The following is a 25,417-nucleotide window of genomic DNA, read 5'->3' as shown; positions in this document are numbered from 1 at the left end:
TGATTTGTTTTGCTCTGCCACCTGACACTGATTGACAAATCATGAAACAAATATTTTGGAGATTTCTCAACATCTGGAGAAAACACTGGGGATCCAGAAATTCTAACGAAAGTCAAAAATGAAATGTAATGATTAATTTGCTGTCAAGTTGTAAGCATTAGTCAACATGACTGGTCCTCTGGCATAATATGCCAGAGTTCCATCACGCCAAACTCTCTGGTGTGGGAATGCACATTGAAAGCCACAAATGCAGAGGAAGGAAAGAAAGTGAGTGGGCGAGAGCCACTCAGCTGTGTTGCCAAAACCTCAGAGCAGTTGGTATAGGAAGAGCCCTGGGAAAAGGCTGTTGACTACTGTTTGCATCTCTACTGAAAGGGGTAGCAAATGATGCTATGAGGCCAAAAGAGAGGAAAGGCAGAAAACAATCTTTTTCCTTTTAAAGTATTTCTTCTTCTTAGCATTTTTAACCACCCCCCCTCCCCTGCAACCCCATCCCGCAACAACTGTTGTAGGGTGGCCAAGTTGTACTATTAATGATAGAGTTGATCTGCAGACACTTCTTGGGTGACAACATTAAGTTTATTTACAATATACTCAGCAGCAACTGCGTGTGTGCTTTCAACTCCAACTCTATCCCTACACTGGCTGCGAAGGTAACCTGCACTAATCTCCTATTGGTTACAACAGATCATGTGATCTTCCCTAACAAGTATTATTCTTAAAGATACATTACACAATAAATAAAACCATAGCTATTACATTCCTCCCCCTTTAACTTGGCTATACATATTATATTTACAAGTACATATTTTTCAAGACAACATAATACTGGGTAAGGAATTTACAAGTTCAGTCTTTCAGGTGGTTTCCTGGCATGTGTGGAACGTCACAGCTCCACAACTTCAGGATCTTTGTCAGGAACCTCCTTTTCCAGAGTTGCCTGAACATCAGGTGCTTCGGTGGGCACTTGCAGTTCTGTATCCTCAACTCTCACAGGAACATCAGACATGTCAGTCCTGGGTTGAGTATCCTCAACAGGAAACGCAGACCCGGTCATGGTCACTGGTGGAACCATATCTTGATGATTTGTCTCTCTCTTCCTTAGACAGTCCACATTTTTACGGGTGATCCGGCCTTCCACCTCCACGTGGTAAGATAGAGGTCCAGTCACTGCACTTATTTCACCTGGTAACCACTTTGGTCCTTCCTCGAAGTTTTTCGCATATAGTCTCCCACAGTAAATTTCCTCTCTCAGCTATGCCAGTTGTGTCTAGTTTTCTGGCTTCCCTGACTCCTTTCCACCTTCCCCTCTAAATTCGGCATTATTTAGCTCAATCTCGTCAAGAGTCAGCATTTCAACAATAACTCCGCAGAGGTGGCACTTGTTATGTGAGGGGTAGTCCTGCAATGAAAAAGAAAACGAGCTAGCTTGGTTGCCAAGGAATCACCAGTTAGCTTTTTCATGCCTGCTTTGAAAGTTTGAACCACCGTTTTGGCCAGTCTGTTTGAAGAAGGGTGGTATGGTGCAGTTTCACATGAGTGATACCGTTGAGGCTGATAAACCGTTGAAACTCAGCACTCGTAAATGCCATGCCATCCTCGGAAACAACTGCTTCTGGTAGTCCATGAGTGGTAAAACTCTGACGTAGTTTCGCAATTGTAGAGGCCAACATTGGTGGCTTCACCTCATATACGTCAAACCATTTTGAATGGGCATTGACAATGAGCAGAAACACTGTTCCCCGGCAAGGTCCAACGTAGTCAATATGTAACCGCACCTAGAGTCTACCTGGCCACATGAGTGCAATGGAGCTGTCATTGGAAACTTTTGCAGTTGCTTAAATTGTACACAGTGCTTTATTAAAGTTTCTATTTCGCAGTCCATCCCTGGCCGCTATAGATAGCTGTGTGCTATGGTCTTCATTCGGGAAATTCCTGGATGGGCACTGTGTAGTTCAATTAAAAGTGGCTCCCTTCCCTTTGGAGGAACTAACACTCATGCACCCCACAATAAGATGCCATCCTGGCTGGTTATTTCATGTCTTCTGCTAAAGTATGGTTTCATTTCTTCTGATATGGGCTTCTGAGACCAACCACGCAGCACTTGTTTTTGTACTTGAGATTGGACTGGGTCCTGACTTGTCTAGCCTCTGCTCTGTAGAGCACATACCAGCGAGGAATCTAAGAAATTTAACAGTAAGACAAGTTTCTGTGGAACTGGGACGTGTTCATCATTTTCTTGTAAAGGCAAGCGACTAAGGGTGTTGGTGTTTGCGATTTGATTGCCAGGCCTATGTACGAAAGTGTAATTTGTAGGGTGCCAGAATTAAGGCCCTATTAATATTTATGTATCTTCTATCTATGTGCCTTCTTCTTTCTAGCACAGACTTCTCTCAGATGCAAACTCAACTTGTCTGAGCTCAGTGGATGAGTCTCCCGAAATTTCATTATCTGCTTGCTTCTTCAAAAATTCTGCAACTTTTGCTTCCAAAGCCTCTTTGGCTTCATTTAGCTGATTCTTCAGCTCTTCCATCTCTTTTTTGTATTTGTTTGCTGCTTCCTGGAAAATTGAACATTGTTGTGTCTTCCCTGCCACCTTATTCTTCAGCTTGTTCAGAGAAGTGCTCAATTCTTTCTGTTTCTCTTCATGCTTTTCCAGAGGTACAACCCTTGACCTGGGGGAATCGTGTAGTGTGTGAAGGTCTTTCAACAGATTCTTTTTTTCCCTTCGAAGTTTGCTCACATCGTCTTGAATTCTGTCATCAAATAGGGTCTCTTCGAGTTCCTTCTGCTGTTCTTCCAGGTTTTGGCTTAAGGCAGCCTGCATTTCTTCAGGTCATTGAGTCCTTACACACTCTTTTTTCAAAACAGGAATGCTTCCAGCTTCCTTTTGGAATCTCAGTGGCCAATCGAGGTAGATTTCCCTTAGCCAATTTGACCCAAGAAGGCTTGGTCCTCTGTCTCTCAATACCAACACCAGTAGCTTTGCCGATTGGCTTCCATAGTTGGCAGTTACTCTGCTTATGCCTTTTACTTGAATGTCTTCACTTGTATACATTTTTAGTTTGGCCGCTGTTCATTCCAAACTTAATGGATGCTCACCATAATTCAATATCTGAAGATATGTTCCCCAATTACTGTAGTGGAAGCTCCCATGTCTACTTCCATTTTAACAGGTTTGCCATTTACTTTCACTGTGACAAATATTGGTTCTGTCTTTCAAACTTTCAGATTAAACAACGATTAAATGTCAGAATTTGTTGTTTCAGGCTCTTCTACACTGTAGATTTCATTGGGCTTCTCCTTTTTACAAGGCTGCTTGAATCTTTCCTTGCACTGCCTCATCATATGTCCATTTCCATGACAATAGTAGCATTCGATTTTTTTAAACTGCTAATCACTAAAAGACTGATTGTTTCCACCCCTATTAAAATTATTTTTTGATTTCACTGGTAAATTATTTTTCTTTATTCTTCGGCTAGCGGGGGCTGTTTCCCGCTTCTTGGCAGAGTCTAAGCATTTCCACGTCATTTTTGGCTGAGTTTTCTCATCCGATGTGGAGGACGGCGCCATTTTGCGCACCCTGTATTGCTTGTGAATCTCTTACAGCGCTTTTCATGGCCAGCGCTATCTCCAGCGCCTTCTTGAAATCCAGATTCACTTCGGACAATAATCTTTATCTGAATAGTGTCCTCCTTCACACCACACACTAAACGATCTCTGAGCATGTCATTCAGAGTCGTACCGAGCTCACAATGTTCCGTCAGCTGCTTCAAATTTGCCATATGGCATGCAATTGTTTCACTCAGGGCTCGATTTTGCGAATTAAACCTGAACCTCTGCATCCTGACTGAGGGCTTGGGTTGAAAGTGACCCTTCACGAGGTCCACCAATTCATCAAAATTCTTCAAATCTGGGGCATTGGGTGCCGTCAAACTTCAAATCAAACCATAAGTTTTGCTCCCACAGGTATTGAAGCAGATCGCTCACCTCTCCTCTTCCCCCGTAATACCATTCACTTGAAAAAAGAATGTGAGGCGTTCTATACATTGATACCAATCATCTGTGGCTGGTTCAAAAGGATTAATTCTCCCAAATTGTGGCATTTTGCGATAGGATAACTTCTTCAATTCTAATGGAGCTTGCCTGATACAATCATTAGGCGAGGTACAGTGCTAATTTCTTTCTAACTTGATTTTTTCTGTTCAATACTGTTTTATCCTCTTTGCCAGTGGCCGAGTTGTACCAATAGTGAGAGTGCAGATGCTTCTTGGGTGGAAACAGTAATTTCATTTACAATATAGTCAGCAGCAACTTGACATGTGCTTTCAACTCCAACTCTATCTCTACACTGACTATGGAGGTCACCCACGCTATTCTCCTATTGGTTTACTATACATCATGTGATCTTCCTTAAAAAGTATTATTCTTAACGGTACATTACATACTAAATAAAACCGTAATTACTATAACAACCTTTCCGAATTGTCAACTAGTTACTGAGGTACTATTGTTAAAATACAATTGTTAAGGTTTAATCCGACGGATTCTGGCTGCTCTCCAGTACCCAATCCAAGTTGTTGATATTAATGTAACTATTTGACTGCACAGATTGTAACTGCGAGTTCAATCCCAGCCTCACTTAATGTCCACACATTTGCACAACTAGAGGGTCAATGGATAGCAGTTAGGAGTAGGAAAGCTGGATGATTTTTTACAATGAAGGTAAATGTAGCACCTCTGCTGCTACTCTGGCTGGGGTTAGCTAATTCAGTAGGGACTGCCGATCAAGCCAGGCCCTTTCTTGATCTATACATCTCAGCTCCTTATTGGATAGACTCAGTGAGCTACAGGAGGATCAAAAGTGTTATTCCTGAATAATTAATCAGTAGAAATAGGTATTACTCAAGTTGGAGAATTCGCTGAATCTTCAGTTTATTCACATGGATCCTAAAATTACTGAGGCCCACTTGGAGCCCGCAAGTCCAACAGAAACATGGTCCACCCTAACCCAAAGCCTGGGACTCCACCCCAAATACGGGCGTGACAGGGCCACTTCTTTTTTGGGATAGGCAGAGTGCACCTGCAACAGCAATTCAGCAGTGCTGTCCATGAAATCAGGCTTTCTGTCCTCTCCATCCCCAGGAATTTCAGAGCTTTTAGTCACCAGAATTAAACTTATGAGTTAATAACCTAATAGTCACTTTATGACAACTTTGTGCAAGTCAGCAAGACTTCCATTGGTTGGCCTTGGCCACTTTTGTCAAGTTTAGTCGCTGCTGAAAGGTATTACATGCCAAGGTTTAAGCAGTCTTCAAGATTTGGTGCACTTACCCGAACAGCTTGGTGCTGAGTCATTCCACTGTGCCAAGGCGTCAGGCACGGCAAGGCATTCTATGTTCTTGGAACCTTGGAGGGCGTAACCTAGGTTGCACTCGAAGCGGATAATGGCCCCTACAGCAAAGTCATTTCCAATTCTTCTTCCGTATCTTGGCTCTGGTATGGAGCTACATTGCGTGGCGCTTGTCCGGGGAACAGCTGTAAATTGATCAATGGAATAACTCAAATTCAATTCTTGATTTAGTCACCAAGCAGACACTGAAGGGGAGGGTTTAAGGCTCAAACTGGAAAACACAAGTAAAAAAATACTTTTCAAAAGAAATGACAAGCTATTTAAATGTAAATAAGTTACCTAAACATTGTTTTTTTTTATCAATAATTTGTTTTTGAGATTTCCATAAAAATCGCCTGGAATAAAAACCCTGAATTCAAATGAGTTTTCAAATACACAAAGAAGTATATGCGTGTGTGGTTGCATGCATGCACGTGCACAGAAGCAGGATAATTTAACGCAAGAAAAATAATAGCTAACGTGTAATTGAAATCATGCTGGCTTTGAAAATTGTTTTTTCTCATTTGGGAGCTTGGACTCAAGTCCATTCTAGGTTAAAGCTCACTCGCTCTACCAACTTTAAGGATTTTAAATGAAGTGAGTTTTAGCAGTCTTGGCCTAGTTTCCTGGTGAGTATCAATCTACTGCAAAAAATGGTCCATAGTTCAGCATAAATCAGTATGTGTCAACCTCAAACAGAAAGCCAGACATTGGTGAGGATGATCAAATGGAAAACGGGGACAGTGGGAGGTGCTGTTTAGAAACTGACAGTGCAGGAGACATTGATGGGGCAGAATAAATGACATTTTCCCCTGTTCGATTAAACTTTTATAACTGCCAACAGTTCCTTTGAAATTGTACTCAGTTTTAACTTTTCAGATTATACATTGTGACTTTGAAGCAAACATTAATGCAAATGATAAAGCTACTTGGAACCTAAGCTCCCAAAACTTTAAAGGAAATCTAATGAAAAGCAGAGTGCTAAATTTTGAGCCCCCACAGCATCCCCTCCCCAAACAACCCACCACCAACACCACCCTACCACCCCCACCCCACACCTGGCTAAAAAAGGTCAGTCGTGCCTGAAAATGGGGGGGAATAACTGATGAAACTTTTACTGCTGTTGTGGCAGTGGCAAAATCCTCCGTGCCTATTGCTGAGTGGCTGAAGTGTCCCCAAGTCAGGCAGTATTTATAGTGCAACTCGATGTCCTCAAGCGTACACCTGACTATAATTGGTATTTTGGAAAGAACTGGTCAGAGTGGGACCCGTGGTGCACAGGAAAAGCATGAGCACATCACTGGGACATAGAAAAATACTACAGATGACAAATAGCCTGAGATCAGCCTTCACCTCGGCCTTGATGGCCTCGTGCTCAAACAACATTTTTATGGCCCTAAACTAGTGAGCTGCCTCAAGATGCCCAATTAAATTTGGGTTTAAAAAAAGCCATGGTTTCAAGATTGCAGAGGCCTTTTCATCACGAGAAAGGGTGACTGGCCAATGCACTCTGCTAATTGGCCACCCACAATTCAATATCTGCCCTACAATTTATATTACTGCTCCCTCTTTCCCATTCTCTCTATTTATGCTTATTATTTTAACTTTTATTTTGTTTTTACACAAAATACTCCATTCTACCCACTCATCGCATCTTTTCTTACATTCTTTATCCATTGTTCTATGCCTTTCAGGTGCTACCATACACTTTGTGCTGCAAAATAGCTGGCTCTGTTAAACAAATGACCAGTTCCAGCAGATCAATCTTTAATTTTCTCCTGTCATATAGTACTATTGTTGGATATGTTATTTTGTCCTTGACAGCCCAGTGGTGACTGGGCAAGAACATAGCTATGCACAATAACAGTTATTGTTGGGAGTGTTTGACATGACTCCAGGAAAGTTCCATTTCTGAGCACTGGCTTCCCTCACACAAACACAGAAGCAAAATACCGTGGATGCTGAAAATCTGAAATAAAAGCAGAAAATTCTGGAAACACTCAGCAGGTCTGGCAGCATTTGTGGAGAGAAGGGAGAAAAATAGGGTGAATGTATTAGCTTGATGACCTTTTGCCAGAAATGGCAAATGTCAGAAATGTAATGTCAGGAAAGGAGGTAACAACAGCAGGAAAAGGAGGGAAGGGGAAAGAATAAATTGGAAGGCTCTATGGCAAGGTGGAGTGCAGGAGAGATTAAATGACAATAGGGGTGAAGCGAGCCAGGCAAAAGGCAACAGGACATGTAAAGGAACCAAAAAAAAAGGGTTGTGAGGGGTTTTGAATTGGAAAAAGAATCATTATTTATATCTCCTGTCCGAAAAAATGGGGGCAGAGGTTATGATCTGAAATTGTTGAACTCTGTGCTGAGCTCAGAAGACCATAAAGTGCCTAATTGAAAGGCAAGACGCTGTTCCTCAAGCTTAGGTTGAGCTTCACTGAAAAATGTAGGAGGCCAAGGACAGAAAGGCCAGAGTGGGAGAATGAAAATGGCAGGCAACTGGAAGCATGGGGTTACGCTTGCAGCAACTTATGCTTCTACAAAGCAGTCACACAATTTGTGTTCAGCCTCCCCAATGCAGAGAAGAATAGGCATTTTATTGTGTCCATTCCATTTGCCAAACATCTGCTCGCACCATTGTCCCTCCCTCACAGAATCGTGAGACGGTTTCCCTTATCCTCACCTTCGACCCCACCAGCCTCCACATTTGACAGGCCATTTCTGCTATCTCCAGTGTAATCTCACCACTAAACACACCTTCTCTGCTTCAGCATTCCAAAAGGCCCGTTATCTCTGTGCTGCCCTGCACCACACCTCATTCACCCCCAATAACCCCTCCCCTTCCCATGGGGCCTTCCCATGAGACCTCATCCAGATAAATTTTTTTGTTTCTTTACTTGTCCCACTGCAATCTCTTTTCTCCGTTTACCATTATCCCTTTTGTCATGTAATCACTCCTGCCTTCCACTCTATCACAGGCCTTCCCATTTTTTTCTACATCTCCTCCGCCTTTCCCCACCTCTATACTTGCTTAAAACCTGTTCAATCTCTGGCTGTTTCCAGTTCTGACAAAAAGTCATCTATCTGAAATGTTAACTCTGTTTCTTCCTCCAATGATGCTGCCAAAACTGCTGAGTATTTCCAGCATTTTCTATTACTGACACCCCACAGGCACATAGGATTTAAGAACAAAGTAGGCCATTCAGCCCTTTGAGCCTGCTCCACTACTCAATAAGATCATAGCTGATCTGCTTGTGGTCTCAACTCCATCTTCCTGTCTGCTCCCATAACCCTTGACTCCCTTGTCAATCAAAAATCTATCTAATGCAGTCTTGAATAAATTCAATGATCTAGCCTCCACTGCATTAAGGGGAAGAGAATTCCACAGACCTTCTAAGAGAAAACAATTTTCCTCACCTCCATCATAAAAGGTAGACCTCTTATTTTCAAACTGTGTCCCCTAGTTCTAGTCTCCCACATTGTCCTTTATCCACTCTATCAAGTCCCCTCAGGATCTTATATTTTTCAGTAAGATCACCTCTCATTCTTCAAAACTCCAATGGGTTTAGGCCCAACCTGTTCAATCTTTCTCCACAAGATAAGCCCTTCACCCCAGGAATGAGCCAAGTGAACCTTCTCTGAACTGCTTCTAACACAATTTCTAAATAAGGAGACCAAAACTGTACACAGTACTCCAGATGTGGTCTCATCAAGGCTCTCTACAGCTGCAGTAAAACTTCCCTACTTTTATACTTAATTCTCCTTGCAATAAATGGCAACATTCCATTTGCCTTCCTAGTCACATGCTGTACCTGCATACTAACGTGTTGTGATTCATATTCCAGGACACCAGATCCCCCAATCTCTTAACTTGACTGATGCAAATGGCAACACCATAACAGATAAATAATATGCAAATGGTAATGCAATCTCATCAAGCCTCAGGTTACAAATGAGTATAATCTGGAGAATAGAACATCATCAGAATACCTCAGTTGGAATACTATCCACAGGGCAAAATGAAAAATGTTCCGAACTTCTTTTATTCTGGAGTAACACACTGACGGAATAGGCTGTGACTTTCAGCCTATTCCAACATTATCAGATCACTAAACCATGCATATTTCTCTGAGGAATGGAAATTGTTTGGTCAGCTGCTGGTGAACATCACAATGGTAATCAAATCTGGGAGTTGACATGCCATTATAAACCACAGAAGGGACGTTTTACAGCTGCACTGAGATTGGATTTCTGCAATCATTCAGCCAGTTTTCTTGGCAAAAAGAAAAGATCAGAATTGTTGAGGAATCATTAGACCTCAGCCAGCAATTTCATAGATCAAACCCAGCCTCCCATCTTTTTCATTTATCACTGATTCCATTATCTCTGGAAACAAATCCACGTGCCTCCAGAGCTCACTTATAATCACTGCTTCACTGGCCCTTCCTGAGAAATTATTCCACCCTCAAGTAAAAAGTGTTTGCCCGACTCTGTTTCTTTCTCTTAAGTAACCAAAGACTTCCCTTTGATCACCTCAAAGAAAACGAGTTCAACTTCGGAAACCTTTCTCATAACTTAATTCCTGATACAACAAAGCAGCTTTATTGTTAGTTACTGTATTCTCTCAAGGGTAATATCCTCAGTTTCAGAGAAAGGATTTGCAAACAACACCACAGAATGGGTCAGTCTGACCAACACCTTATTCAATTAAATACAATCTACTGATTTGTACTTTATGTCTAGACAGATGAAAACTCAGTTCCTTACTTGCCCTTGTAATTTTTTTACTCGTTCATGGGATGTGGGTGTCGCTGGCTAGGCCAGCATTTATTGCCTGTCCCTAATTGCCCTGGACAAGGTGGTGGTGAGCTGCCTTCTTGAACTGCTGCAGTCCATGTGGTGTGGGTACACCCACAGTGCTGTAAGGGAGGAAGTTCCAGGATTTTGACCCAGCGACAGTGAAGGAACAGCGATATATTTCCAAGTCAGGATGGTGGGTGACTTGGAGGGGAACTTCCAGGTGGTGGTTTTCCCAAGTATCTGCTGCCCTTGTCCTTCTAGGTGGTAGCAGTTGTGGGTTTGAAAGGTGCTGCCTAAGGAGCCTTGGTGAGTTCGAACAGTGCATCTCGTAGATGGTACATACTGCTGCCTCTGTGCATCGATGGTGGAGGGAGTGAATGTTTGTGCATGGGGTGCCAATCAAGCGGGCTGCTTTGTCCTGGATGGTGTTTAGCTTCTTGAATGTTGTTAGAGCTGCACTCATCCAGACAAGTGGAAAGCATTCAATCACATTCCTGACTTGGCCTTGTAGATGGCGGACAGGCTTTGGGGAGTCAGGAGGTGAGTTACTTGCCATAGGATCCAAGCTCTGACCTGCTCTTATAGTCAGTACTTATATGGCTAGTCCAGTTCAGTTTCTGGTCAATGGTAACCCCCAGGATGTTGATAATGGGGGATTCAGTGATGGTAATGCCTTTGAACATCAAGGGGTTCTCTCTTGTTGGAGATGGTCATTGCCCGACACTTGTGTGGCGCGAATGTTACTTGCCACTTGTCAGCCCAAACCTCGATATTGTCCAGGTCTCACTGCATTTGGACATGGACTGCTTCAGTATCTGAGGAGTGTGAATGGTGGTGAACATTGTGCAATCATCAGCGAACATCCCCACTTCTGACCTTATGGTGGAAGGAAGAACATTGATGAAGCAGCTGAAGATGGTTGGGCCAAGGACACTACCCTGAGGAACTCCTGCAGTGATGTCCTGGAAATGAGATGATTGACCTCCAACAACCACAACCATCTTCCTTTGTGCTAGGTATGACTCCAGCCAGTGGAGAGTTTTCCCCCTGATTCCCATTGACTCCAGTCTTGCTGGGGCTCCTTGATCCCACACTTGGTCAAATGCTGCCTTGATATCAACGGCAGTCACTTGACTTCAGCTCTGGAGTTCAGTTCTCTTATCCATGCTTGAACCAAGGCTGTAATGAGGTCAGGTACTGAATCACCCTAGTTAAACCCAAATTGAGTGTCAGTGAGCAGGTTATTGCTAGGCAAGTGCCACTTAATATAACTGTTGATATCTCCTACCAAGAGTAGGCCAACTTTGCACATTGCCAAGTAGATGCCAGTGTTGTAGCTGTACTGGAACAGCTTGGCTAGGGGCACACCAACTTCTGGAGCACAAGTCTCATCCAGTTCATCAGCATTTCTTGATATCATGTGGAGTGAATCGAATTGGCTGAAATCTGGTATCTGTGATGCTGGGGACATCTAGAACAGGCCAAGATGAATTGTTCACTCAGCACTTCTGGCTGAAGATTTTTGCAAATGCTTCAGCCTTATCTTTTGCACTGATGTGCTGGGCTCCCCCATCATTGAGGCTGGGGATATTTGTGGAGCCTCCTCCTCCAGTGAGGTGTTTAATTCTCCACCACCATTCACAACTGGATGTGGCAGGACTGCAGAGTTTAGGCCTGATCCGTTGATTGTGGAATTGCTTAGATTTGTCAATCACTTGCTGCTTCTGCTGTTTGACACGCAAGTAGCCCCGTGCTGTAGCTTCAACAGGTTGACACCTCATTTTTAGGTATGCCTGGGGCTGCTCCTGGAATGCCTTCCTGCACTCTTCATTGAACCAGAGTTGATCCCCTGGCTTGGTGGGAATGGTAGAGTGGGGATATGCCGGGCCATGAGGTTACTGATTGTGGTTGAGTGCAGTCCTGCTGTTGCTGATGGTGCACAGTGCCTCATGGTTGCCCAGTCTTGAGTTGCTAGATCTGTTCGAAATCTATCCCATTTAGCATGGCGGTAGTACCACACAACATGATGGAGAGTATACTCAATGTGAAGATGGGACTTCATCTCCACAAGGACTGTGTGGCGGTCACTCTTACTGATACTGTCATGGATGAATGCATCAATGGCAGTCAAGTTGGTGAGGATGAGGATGAGGGTAAGTATGTTTCTCCCTCTTGTTGGTTCCCTCACCACCTGATGCAGACCCAGTCTAGCAGCCATCTCAGTCTGTGGTGGTACACCAAACCATTCTTGGTGATGGACATTGAAATCCCCCACCCAGAGTACATTGTGTGCCCTTTACGCCCTCAGGGCTTCCTCCAAGTGGTGTTCAACATGGAGGAGTACTGATTCATCAGCTGAAGAGTGGCGGTACGTGGTAATTAGCAGGAGGTTTCCATGCCCATGTTTGACCTGATGCCGTGAGACTTCATGGGGGCCAGAGTCGACGTTGAGGCCCCCCCAGGGCAACTCTCTCCCAACTGCCACCTCTACTGGTAATACAGAACATACCCAAGGATGGTGATCTCGGTCAATGGTTGGTTTCATTCCCTATCCAATGTTCCCGTAGCGGTTTGATATGGCTGAGTGGCTTGCTAGGCCATTTAAGAGTTAACACATTGCTGTGGATCTGAAGTCACATGTAGGCCAGACCAGGTAAGGACTGCAGATTTCCTTGTCCTAAAGGACATTACTGAACCAGATGGGTTTTTACAACAGTTTTCAATGGTTTCATAGTCATCAGTAGACTTTTAGTTCCAGATTTTTATTGAATTCGAATTCTACCATCTGCCATGGTTGGATTTGAACCCATGTCCCCCAGAGCATTACCCTGGGTCTCTCGATTACTAGTCCCGTGACAATACCACTACATCACCATCTCCCCCATTGTACTGATGATTTCACAGATTTATCTGCTATAACTAAAAGAGAAATAGTTTTCAATTTTTAATATAATATTGGTCACCAGTAGCATCTACAAAAGGTTTGCGATATGATGTCAAACCTCACGCAGAATACTATTTTTGATGCTGTATTCGATGTCTGCGATGTGCCACGATCCAACTTATTCTGCTTATGTTTAGATTTAGAAAAGGTGTGCATGCTGATGCTGAATAAAGAAGTCACGTAACTTCGTAGCTCAAAATCAGGTAAGTTATATATTCTTTGTTCATTTTTAGTAAAGTACCCTAACCTTGGTTCTCACGATGGTTCAACAAATGTATGCGATAATCAGCCAAGTCCCAGGCTTGTTCTCCAGTCTATGCTGTTCTCAGGTTGTGTGATGATATTTGCCCCCAGTGGCCTCAGTGCTTTTTGATCTAGGAACAGGAAAGCCAGCCTTGCTTTCCTGATCCTTTTCACTATCCAGTCACCCATGCTAGAAGTATGCAGGCACGAGAAAGCTGAGCTGGCTGGCTAAGTCCTTGCATTCACCAGGTATGCTAGCACTCAACATTTAGCCATGAATAATGGAAAAGATCCACATGTGAAAATCACCAAGAGAAGAATAAAGCATTCATTCCCTGGAAGAGAACAAGTGGAACAAAACTCAAGAGCTTGGTCACCATGCATGATACAGCAGATCCTTTGATCGGCAGCCTTGCCACTGAACTCAATATCCAGCCGTTCCATTACTGGGACACTGTGGCTATAGAATGTATCATCCGTCAGATAAATTGCAACAACTCACAAAGCTGACTTTGGCTGCACCTCCCATCCCCATGATGGACAGCAGCAAGATCATGCAAACATCATGGCCCCCATATTCTACTTCAAGCTGTACACCTTTCTACATTTACACCACTATTCTTCCATTGTTGTTGGGTCAAACTCCTGAAACTTCCCTACCTAACACCATTGTGGAAACACCATTCTCACGTAAACTGCAGCAGGTCAACGAGAAGGCTCACCGCCACTTTCTCAGAGCAATTAGAGATGCTCAGTACATGTGGCTCTACCCCAATATTGTATCAACACATAGGTACACACAAACACACATTTTAGATTTTGCTAGTAAGGAGGTGATAGAGTGCACATTGCCTGACCTGCAAAATACTTGCAAAGAAACATTTGTGCCCTAATGGCCAATAATTGGAGAGGTGCTCGGAAACATAAATAGGCCTAGAGATGGAAGGAAAAGATAATGCTGGAATCGAACCAGACTATAAAACATTAAATCATATTATACCCAATTTGCATTGACCTTAGATGATAAGGCCATGGATTTTGAAAAATTCACTAACTAACAGTCTTTCAGAAGTTTCCAATTGGTCCTTGTAAAGATACCTTTTTGATTTTCAAAAACAAAGATGATTGGATCATGGAAACTATGCTTTAAATCAAGAAATTATATTATTGAACAAAATGCTTCAGTGAGTGAATCGTAAAACCTACCTTGATAGACAAAGTGAAATCCTTTAGCTGTTGCATGACTCTTGGCACTAAACTTCATTAGAACTTGATTGGAGGTGGCTAGTGGCAAAGATTCCCCTGCAGTAAAAGAGGAAAGAATTTGAAAAGTCACTTGGTGGCACAGAACTTGTAAAAAGAGACATGATGTCGATGCTTTTTTTTTGCAAAAATATACTTTATTCATAAAATATCTTCAACCACATTCCAAACCATTTCAAAAACACCATTACAAGGGTACAATCAGGTTCAACTTTTACAAAATGTATCACCAGGTGCATCAGTACAAACAATATTACAATTATTTACAGCCTTTCATTTTGAGCTGTACAGCCCGAGGGGATTTAAACAGTTCCCAGTCCCTCGGTGCACTGTGGCAGAAAGGTCTTAGACAGCGACCCTTCCCCATTGCGCCTTTGCGGCGGCTGCCCCAAGCATGATGTCGATGCTTTTCATGTTGTGCCCATCAGGATAGATTTGCAAGAATAACAAATGTCAAAGGGAACAACAATTTACACCTCATGAGAAGAGGGTGCTGATTGGTTAGCAAGTGCACTCTGATTGGTAGGGGTGTTGCCATGGAGAATGCACCAGGGAATAGCTAATTGCCAAGCTATTGTTTAAATTCAAACCAGGCAGGTCGACTCTGATTGGTTAAGGCATTTCCATGGGGAATGGCTGACCTCAAGCTTCTGTTTAGTTGAAAATGGCATAATACGTGGACAAGATCTTTCTGTTTGCAATTGACAGGGCCCTGCGTGTGAATATATGTAGCTTCGGCATGCATAAGAGAGCCACACTGCAAGCCAAACTGATAATCTTAATTTTCTTTTAGTATAATTTTTAGCACAATCAGGATTGTTTGGTAAGTGTTGTCCAATTGCAGAACCACATCTCATTCTGGACACTAAGTATGTATGCAGGTCCAGCATGTAATTAAGAAGGCTAATGGAATACTATCCTTTATTATGAGAGGATTTGAACATAAAAGTAAGGATGTTATGCTTCAGTTATACAGATCTACAGTTATACACACCTCGAATACTATGTGCAGTTTTAATCTCCTAACTTAAGGAAGGATGTAAAGGCATTGGAGATGGTTCAGAGGAGGTTTATTAGATTGAAACCTGGAATGAGCAGGCTGTCTTATGAGGAAAGGTTGAACTGACTGGACTTGTTTCCACTGGAGTTAAGAAGACTGAGGGATGACTTGATTGAAGTGTATAAGATTCTGAATGATCTTGGCAAGGTGGATGTGGAAAGGATGTTTCCTCTTGTGGGTGAGTCCAGAACAAGGGGGCACTGTTTTAAAATTAGGGGCCACCCTTATAAGACAGAGATGAGGAGAATTTTTTTCTCTCAGAGGCTTGTGTGACTTTGGAACTCTCTGCATCAGGAGGCAGTGGAGGCGGGGTCATTAAATATTTTTAAGGCAGAGGTAGATAGATTCTTGTTAGACAAGGGAATCAAAGGTTATTGGGGGTAGATGGGAATGTGGAACTCAAAACACAAACAGATCAGCCATGGTCTTATTGAATGACAAAGCAGGCTTGACAGGCTGAATTGGCCTACTTCTGCTCCTATTTCATAAGTTTGTACTATGCTTTGAGCTTTGCAAACATGGGCTGGTTGAGTATAATCAGTACTTTGCCTGCTGTGAACAGCTGAAGGGAATTGCTGTTGATAAGATCCACCAGTCGTTGGGGTGTACAGCCTAAATACCTGGCATCACACTGGCACTGAAATTCATACACCATGTTACTCATTTGTGTGGTAGGCAGAACATCTTTTTGGCTTGATGGCACTTTCCTGTTAGTGGCGAATACCACTCATGTTCCTACTGTATAGTAGAGGCGTGAAACAGCTAGCTTCACCTGATGCTCAAATTTTTGAGATACCTTGCCCTTCCAGGGCAATCTGAGGTAGACTGGACACTTTTCAGGACCGAAACTGATGGCTTCAGACCCATTCATGAGTTTGCTTGATATACAGAGAGCATGATCCGATTGCTGTAGCTATTATCGCTAATGATAACTTTAATGCGCCCTATTTAGGCATCAAGCTTGCACTTTGTGCAAATAGCTTGGCCCTATTTATGACATTGCTGATAAGGCCATTCCTATAGCATGTGGAACTGTAGGAATTCCAACACGTATATTGACCAGTGAATGTAGACTTGCGATAGACTAGTTTAGAACCCATTGGCAGATTTCTCAGCTGGTATATTAAGGAAACAGAGCTCATTTGACTGCTGCACTTCAAAGGTGAACTTGAGTGTGCACTGGAGTCCATTAAGGTGTGTAAGTTAAAGTTTTACATGCAGCCTGCAGATACAAATATAGCAAATGTATCATCTCCGTATCGGAGGGGTAGTATGTTTCTCGCATAAGAAATGCATCTTCGATGGTACGACCCCTAACTTCCTATCCTTTAGATATTTCAACACATTTGGTGCATTCTCCATGGAAATGCCTCTGCCAGTCAGAGTCCACCTGCCAGCCAATCAGCACCCTCTTCTCATGCAATATAAACTGTTGTTCCCTTTCAGATTTGGTATTCTTGCAAATCTGTCTTGATGAGTGCATTGCAAAAAGCTTTGAAAGCACATTTCTCCTTTCAGCAATACTCAAATTTGAAAAATGCAAAGATCAACACAATGGGAGTGATTCCTGAAACATAAACAAGTGACACAAACCACCAAATAGCATCCAATGAATTGAAAGTTTATCTACTGTCCTGCAGTTTCAACCTTTTTTTTATCATTAGCATGGGGAGAAGGTAAAGGTCAACTGAAAAAAAAACAACTCTAATTCCCAAGTAGCCTGGAAATTTCATTCACATATACAAAAATGGTAATTCATTGTATAATACAGATCTAATAAAGCTCAGACATAATTCCATTCTATATTTCCAACACACACATTCACTAATTCATCCAAAACAATCAAGCACAGATGGAAAACTGAAAGCAAAGTATGCCCCATTTCCCACCTTCTTGCTTCCCACCAGAAGTTTTGAACATTCACAGACAATTAGGCATTGGCAGCATCACTTAGCCTTTTGGAAGTTACATCTACCAACTGATGATTAGGATTGCCTCACAAGATAGAATCCTTCACTGTTCTCCCTTGGTTGATCTAGGGACAGAATTTTACTGGGGCTGCCTAAAAGTCTTCCAGTAATCCAACAGGATGCAATATTTCTGCAATGATAACATTTTGTTCACCACGTGTTATCATCGGCTATAACTTGTCACGGTGCCTCTACTGGTCTTAAGGCAATTAAATTCATAAAATGAAAAAGTCAAAGCTGGTTTATGATGTGTATCATTTTTAATCCTGTTTTTACAACACTCTCATTCATTTTCTTTCTTCCACTCACTGTCAATAACTTGCCTGATGTAGGTAATTTCTTTTTGAAAGCAATACTGGCAGCCCGGAAATCCAATCCATTGTCATTGTCCGTCATTCACTTGACTCTGATTACTTGATTCCCAAACAAAGTTAAAACTATACCTAATCTTTGACACTCCAAGAAAGGGACAAAGTAAAGTCAGCAGACCTGACTGATAGATTACTACTGTGAAATCAGCCCCAGTTAACATTGACTCAACTCTCCAATTGGACAGGACCACCAAATCTTTTACCTTTCTTGATCTTTTCATTTTACACACTTGATTTTGGGGATTGCCCAGCAATATAGTCGACCTTTGAGACTAATGGGAGAACTCATTTGGAGGTTATTAATCATTTGAATGAACATAGGAAATAGGCCATTCAGTCTCTCAAGCCTGCTCCACCATTCAACTAGATCATGACTGATCTTCTACCTCAATGCCATTTTCCTGTACTATCCCCACATCCCGTGATATCTTTAATGTCTAGAGAAAGGACAAGTCTGTTTGCAAATATATTGGGAATTTGCATTCATCCAGATGAAGGTTGTCAATGCTGTAGAGTTAAACATCTTTCCATATTTTACAATAAATGTAGCATCTGACACACCTAGCCCAGGAGCAGTGTATAAGCTTCAAGCCACAGTAATATTATGGTTGTAAGGATTAGGGGGTTTCAAAATAGTAGACAAGTGGAGGAAATGGAAATAATACCTTATTTGTCAGTGGAGCTATGAGTACCAACCATTAACCTGTGTTATTCACCTAGAAAGCCAGCTATTTTCACATTATGTCAGTATAGGAACATAGGAAATAGAGCAGGAGTAGGCCATTCAGCCCGTCAAGCCTGCTCCACTATTTAAACAGATCATGGCTGATCGTCTACCTCTTACGCAATTTTTCCCACTATCCCCATGTCCCTTGATGTCATGAGTATCCAGAAACCTATCAATTTCTGTCTTGAACATACTCAATGACTGAGTGTTCACAGCCCTCTGGGGTAGAGAATTCCAAAAATTCACCACCCTCTGACTGAAGAAATTCCTCCACATCTCAGTCTTAAATGGCTTGCCCCTTATTCTGAGACTGTCCCCTGGTTCTAGACTCACCAGCCAGGGGAAACGTCTTATCCACATTTACTCTGTCACTCCCTGTAAGAATTTTGTAAGTTTCAAAGAGATCATCTCTGATTCTCCAAAACTCTAGAGAATACCGGCCCAGTTTCCTCAATCTCTCCTCATAAGACAATCCTACCATCCCTGGGATAAGCCTGGTGAACCTCCATTGCACTCCCTCAATGGCAAATGCATCCTTCCTTAGATAAGGTGACCAAAACTGTACAGAATACTCCAGATGCAGTCTCACCAAGGCTCTATACAATTGTAGCAAGCCTTCTTTACCCCTGCACTCAAATCTCTTGCAATGAAGGCCAACATACCATTTGCCTTCCTAATTGCTTGCTGGACTTGCATGTTAGTTCTTTGTGATTCATGAATAGGGATACCCAGGTCTCTTTGGACATCAACACTTCCCAACCTCTCGCCATTTAAGAAATATTCTGCCTTTCTGTTTTTTCTACCTAAGTGGATCAACCAATGAGATTATTTGAAAGGTGGGACTAGAACCTGTTAAGGGCAGAGTTGGAATCAATTCTCCCCTTGTTCATTGTTTACAATTTTGAGTAAAAAAAATAAAATGAGCAGGGTTCTTTCAATCTTCTGAAGAAGTTTCTGGAACATGTCCAGCCAATGTCGTTACGATTTAGTTTCCAAAATACTGCCGGAACTGCAATTTGGAACTAAATGAAGGAGCTCTATTTTGGAAATGCATCAACTGGCTTTGTTTTGACAATTCTGGCCACTGCCTTTGTAAACTCCTAGGGCATAGAGATAAACTAACCTGTGGGGCAGTAATGAATAATGATGTGTTAAATAAAATATCACATATAGTTTAACATTTAGAATTATGCTAGGCTCCAAAGTGCCAATACTTGCACCAAATCAGATAATCAAATGCTCTGAGAAAAGTGGGACAGAGTCATGGGAGAATAAATCTCAGGCCTTCAGCACTCACATTCCTCTTCAGGTATTTTTAAATTTGCCGCAAAATTGTGATTCTGTGAACTGAAATAAAAGTGATGGACTATGTAAAAATCTGCAGCTTAGGTTGTCCCAGTGTACTCTGTCTAACTCCTTATCTTCGTATGACACAGAGCTATATTCAGGGCAGTTTTTAAGTAGTTGGCTTTTTGGATTGTGTCAGCCTTTGTGAAGCTATTGATCAGCTTTTGCTAGTTTCCTAGGTTAGCAGATGTATTCAGTTGAGCCAAATTTCCTTGTTTAGATGTCTGCAGAACGAACTTGCTTAAAACTGACCTATTTATTGTGTATAGTTGAATTTGGGTCCAATATGTCAAATAACTTGGATAAGTGGATCATGTATTTGTTTCCTGTACCTCAGTACACTGATATTTACTCTTGGAAAATAGATTGAACTGAAGATCAGAAATCCTCAATTATCGCTGACTAGCAGGACTCAGCAACTACCCATTGTAGCATTGGTTGCTTTCACCAAAGGTGCCAGCATCTGGGCCCTTTGAGTAGAAAAACTACCCTAATTGCTCATCCTGATAAGAATCCCAGTGTCAACAAAAGGCGGCACTGGGTGGGCTTTCTGAACTTCTGGTCCACACAGCCAATTGGGGAAAAATACAGTAGGGAAATGCCAGGGTTCAACCCTACAGCATTTATCAGGGACGGAGTAACACAGCAGATGAAGCACACTGTCTCCTCTATCTGGAATAAATTTGATTAAGGAGTAGAGTGTAGTGCATTGAAAATTGCATTGTGCGTTTTGTCCACTTGAGGCTATACCATACACACGTATGAACAGGGGACATCTGCTAGGAAGAGAATAAATAATAAAGAAGGATCCACATTTAACAGCTTGTACAGTTCTAACTCCCAATGTCTTTGGCTGAATATATAACTGTTTCTGTCCCAAGAACTTCGTACAGACTGTCAGAGTAAAAGTCTCCCCTCTCTTAACAGCTCCAATGATGCTACATAAAGTGAGTTTTGGTGTTCGTAGCCTAGTTGCTAATGGATGTGGGTCCATAGCATAAAATATTCATTAATCAGCACAAAATAGTGAGGCTGTACAAACCATGGTTTAATGAACTAAATATATTCAGACTGGTACAGTAGAAGTTTGGAATTGAGGCTGTGTTACAGCACATTTGTGAGTCAGAGTTAAGTGAGCTAAACCTTGAACCTCCTTATTTATACCTGAGCTGAAAGTGCTTGAAGATAACAGTAGTTGCCAAAAAACATAAAGCATTTCATTCACCAGAACTGATATTTCTCACCTTGATAACAACAATTTGCACGGTAAAATGTTGCAAGTTGCTTCACAAAAGTGTTAGCAAATAAAATCTAACGCTGAACCACATCAGCAGCTATGAGGAGAGAAGACCAAAAGTTTGGTCAAAGAGGTAGATTTTAAGGAGTGTCTTTTAGGAAGAGAGTGAGTTGAGAAACAGAGAGAGGAGCTTATGGAGGGAATTCCTTAGCTCAGCACTTAGCAGAATGTGTGACTGCCAATGTTGAATTGATTAAAATAGGGGATGTGGAAGAGGCCAGAATTGAGAAGCACAGTGATCTTGGAGCATTGTAAGGCTGAAGGAAATTACACAGATAGAGATGGTGAGGCCATACAGGGATTTGAAAACAAGTATGAGAATTTTAAAATTGAGGCATTGCTGGAAGGGGAGCTAATGTGAGCACAGTGGTGATGGGTGAATGCATGGGACCTACTGGGAGTTAAGATATAGGCAGCAGAATTTTGGATGACCTCAACTTTATAAAGGATGGATGAAGGGAGGCTGGGCAACAGTGTGTTAATAGTCATGTCTATAGTAACAAAGGCATGGCTGAGGGTTTCAGCTGCAGTTGAGGTAAAGATGGTAATCTATGTTATGGAGGTGGAAGTAGGTTGTTTGGGTGATGTGACGGACATGTAACTGGGCAGTCATTAAGTTTGCGAACAGTCCAGTTCGGCCTCAGGCATTAGCTAGGGAAAAGGATAGAACAGTGTTTGTGATAGGGACTGAAGACAATGGCTTTGTTCTTCCCAATATTTCATTAGAAGAAATACCTGCTCATCAAGTGCTGGATGTTGGACAATTTGAACTTATGGACAGTGGATGGACTAACTGTGAAAAAGATTATCAATTTTAAAACCGTTTTCAACATAACTGTATGTGACTTATCTAGCCTTGTAAAGGCCACAGTGAATTCTTCATTTGGCAGTATCTGTGCATGATTATTTGGCTGGGCGCTCAGGTGTTAGGTAGATGTAATTAATTCTCCAGTTTCAGACTAGAGCTGAGGCTTGATGTTTCAGCTTAAGGTGATAGTGGAGTATCGTTTGGCTAAGAGGAGCAAGAATTCAGTTAGCAATAAAAAGGGACAATGTACAATGAACAGGAAGCAAGGTCACGATTAACTGAGTGTAGCAAAAGCATGCTTCCTTGCAGGCCATAACTTTACACTATGCAGATTGAGAATGTGAAGGAGGTCAGCTTCAGGAATTAAGAATACTTGTTTAAACTAAAATCTCTTCTCAAAATACTCACTCACAAGAGCTAGACTTTGATTCTTGAATGTGTGAACTTTAGAAGCATTGCATACCCTGATGAAACCAGTAACATCAGGTCCTTCTGGAATGCCCAGGTTTGAACCATTTTAATTTATTTCTGTAATTGCCCCCCAATGTGTCTCCTAACATTCCTTTACTTGTTTTCCTGTCCATATTAGCAATGTGGCCCTTTCATCGTACTATTAGTTGGATCTAGAATAACTGCACTTCAACAAGATTTGTTTACAGAAGTCCCATAAGTTTGAAAATAGGAGCAGCAGTAGACCACCTGGCCCCTTGAGCCTATCCCACCTTTCAATACGATCGTGGTTGGTCTTCTGCCTTACCACTTTACCGCCCATTGCCCATATCTCTCGATTCTCTGAGAGACCAAAAATCTGTCCATCTCTGCCTTTAATATACTCAATAATGATACCGTAGTAGTCACTCTCACTGTACAGATACTTCACTAGCCACTCACACTGGGTTGCTGCTGCACCAGTCACTGGCACTGCACCAGGGATTTGAAAGTGCCGTGGTGCAATATTTCATTACACTGTAATGCACTCCCTGTCATTTTCCACTTTAAACACTTGAGTTAATGGAGTATACGATAGGTTTCAATTGTACTCCAAGAATAATTTTGCCTGTGATTTTTTTTTGCCTAATTATATGGAATTACCTGTATGGGAGCCAGACAGTGAGCTGAGGAGCCGCGAATGTTGGGTTGGGCCATCGTGCACTTCCACCACGTCATTCAGGGCTGTTTGAAAGTATGTAAACTGGCCAAATACCACTGCACAGGAGGAAAAGACAACACATTCAAAAATGAAAGAGAGATTGATATTGAAATTCAAACATTAATTGACGTTGTTTTATTTTATGTCCTGTGACACTTTCAGGCCTCTCAGCATTACTTTATAATCAGATTGATTTAGACCAAGACCCATCTTCAAAGCACAAACAAAATGAACTTAAATTATTTCAATTAACAGTCCTCAGCAATGTTCCTATGACTTCTATGTCTGCGCAAGGGCTGAGAAAAAGAGAAAATAGTAGTTTGAAGGATACAGATAAATAGATTAAAACATGGCTCACTGTGCGACTGATGAGTCTTTTATGAATACAAAGCTAATTTAATACTTAATAAATGATAGGGAAAGAGAAAATGGAAAAGATTGCTTAGTAACAGACAAGAACAGAAATACTGCATTAAAAATGCATAATCTTAGCAGGTCATCTTTATAATAATATAGAATGAGAACTGTGCAATGGAGATGTATTATAGATGAGCAGGAATCAATTAACTTAGATAAGGTTGTTTCAATGAGACAAATGCCCATACCGTAGTCCTTAGGCACAATAATGGAATATAAACATGTCTGTCCACCAGTGTAGTTCTTCGGATAGTTTGGAGATAAAATCACACCTTCTGATACAGAGTACTGGCCTCCACATGGAGCTGGAAAATAAAGCAGGGAACTGTTTTAAAAATGACACAAAATGCAACAATCATCCTTTCCACTGTAGGATAATGGAGCTTCTCTTTGGCTGGCCGCAAATTATGCATTAATAAATCCTAATCCTAGTACTTTATAACTATTTAAATTGAACCATAATATGGTAGTCTGTGAGCATTTATTACATCCAATTGTTGCCTTTCACTCCCACCTCTCCGGCACTGTAATGTTCCCTAGGCTGCTATACTCAAGGACATTGGGTGGAATCACCGCAGATTTTCATTAAGTGCAGTAGCGGGCGGGAAAAAGGACGTTTGATCCGCAAGCCGGAATGGCGACTTTTCACGCCGTATCGTCGCAAACCCGCCGTGTTAATTATTCATTCCCGGGAAACACGCTGTTTCAAAGGTGGCCACGCCATCACTGTGCTGCTTCATCACGCGGGGCACCATATTTAAGTGCAGCTATATGCACACTTCTCAGTGCTTCCAGCCCACGACTACTGCAAAGAAGACACGGCCGGAATACAAGAAGACTGCAGCCCCCCCCCCAGTTTAATGACGCATCCCTCAAATGCCTTTTGGTCACAGTGGAGGCCTGCCGTGATGTCCTCTACCCCCGCTCTGGCTGAAGGATTGGCAACAACAGCGTGGGAGGCGGTGGCAGCGGTGGTCGGTGCCAGTGCTCTCCAAAAGAGGACAGCCACCAAGTGCCGCAACAAGATGAATGGTCTCATCTGTTCTGTCAGGGTAAGTCACTCTTCTCATCACTCTCAACTCACACACTCACAAACCCATCACACATCCACAGAGATCTCACACCTCAAGGCACAGCACCACTAACTCTCACACACACCCTCACATCTTCATCAGGCTCATGTCTTCTAGAGCTTGTGTCCCCATCCCGTCCGTGTCTCCGCTCACCACACAAACATTCCGTGTAAGGTTATGTGTCCTGCTCACACTCTCTCTGTCCGCTTTCATGCAGGAGAAGCTGGCTCACAACAGCAGGGAGAAGTCCCAGGCTGGGGGTGGAGTGGCCCACATTAGGCCCCTCACTCACTTTGAGGAGTGTGACATCACCCAGACTGGTGAGGATGCACACCGTGTCTGAGGCGGCGGTGATGTCGGTGGCGAACACCCTCGTGAGGATCCTGCGCCACATCATCCCTCCCTCAGCGCATATGTGAGTGCTCTCTCTCCTGCTTCTGACTCTGCTGCTATGCACTAATTATCTCCACTTTGGCTGACAGAGAGCTCGGCCAAGCAACCAACACCCTTAGCTAGCCAGTTCCTTAGCTCCATCCACATCCCCACCTCCAGCCAAGA

The 25,417-nt window shown here is 42.4% G+C and overlaps 1 protein-coding gene across 1 annotated transcript in view; it reads right to left on the bottom strand.

The window, feature by feature from the left end:
* Positions 1-25,417, bottom strand: part of csmd2 (CUB and Sushi multiple domains 2) — a 1,856,113-nt gene that overhangs the window by 277,958 nt on the left and 1,552,738 nt on the right. Inside the window, exons 32-35 of the mRNA XM_078566065.1 lie at positions 23,975-24,091; positions 23,312-23,425; positions 14,583-14,678; positions 5,335-5,538 (exon numbers count right to left, since the gene is read on the bottom strand). Of these exons, the coding sequence (XP_078422191.1) occupies positions 5,335-5,538; positions 14,583-14,678; positions 23,312-23,425; positions 23,975-24,091 (531 nt within the window). The remainder of the gene's footprint in view (positions 1-5,334; positions 5,539-14,582; positions 14,679-23,311; positions 23,426-23,974; positions 24,092-25,417) is intronic.

Source organism: Cetorhinus maximus, chromosome 21 (assembly GCF_964194155.1).
Source record: "Cetorhinus maximus chromosome 21, sCetMax3.hap1.1, whole genome shotgun sequence".
NCBI classification, from domain to species: Eukaryota; Metazoa; Chordata; class Chondrichthyes; order Lamniformes; family Cetorhinidae; genus Cetorhinus; species Cetorhinus maximus.
This window is presented reverse-complemented; position numbering and strand designations above follow the sequence as displayed.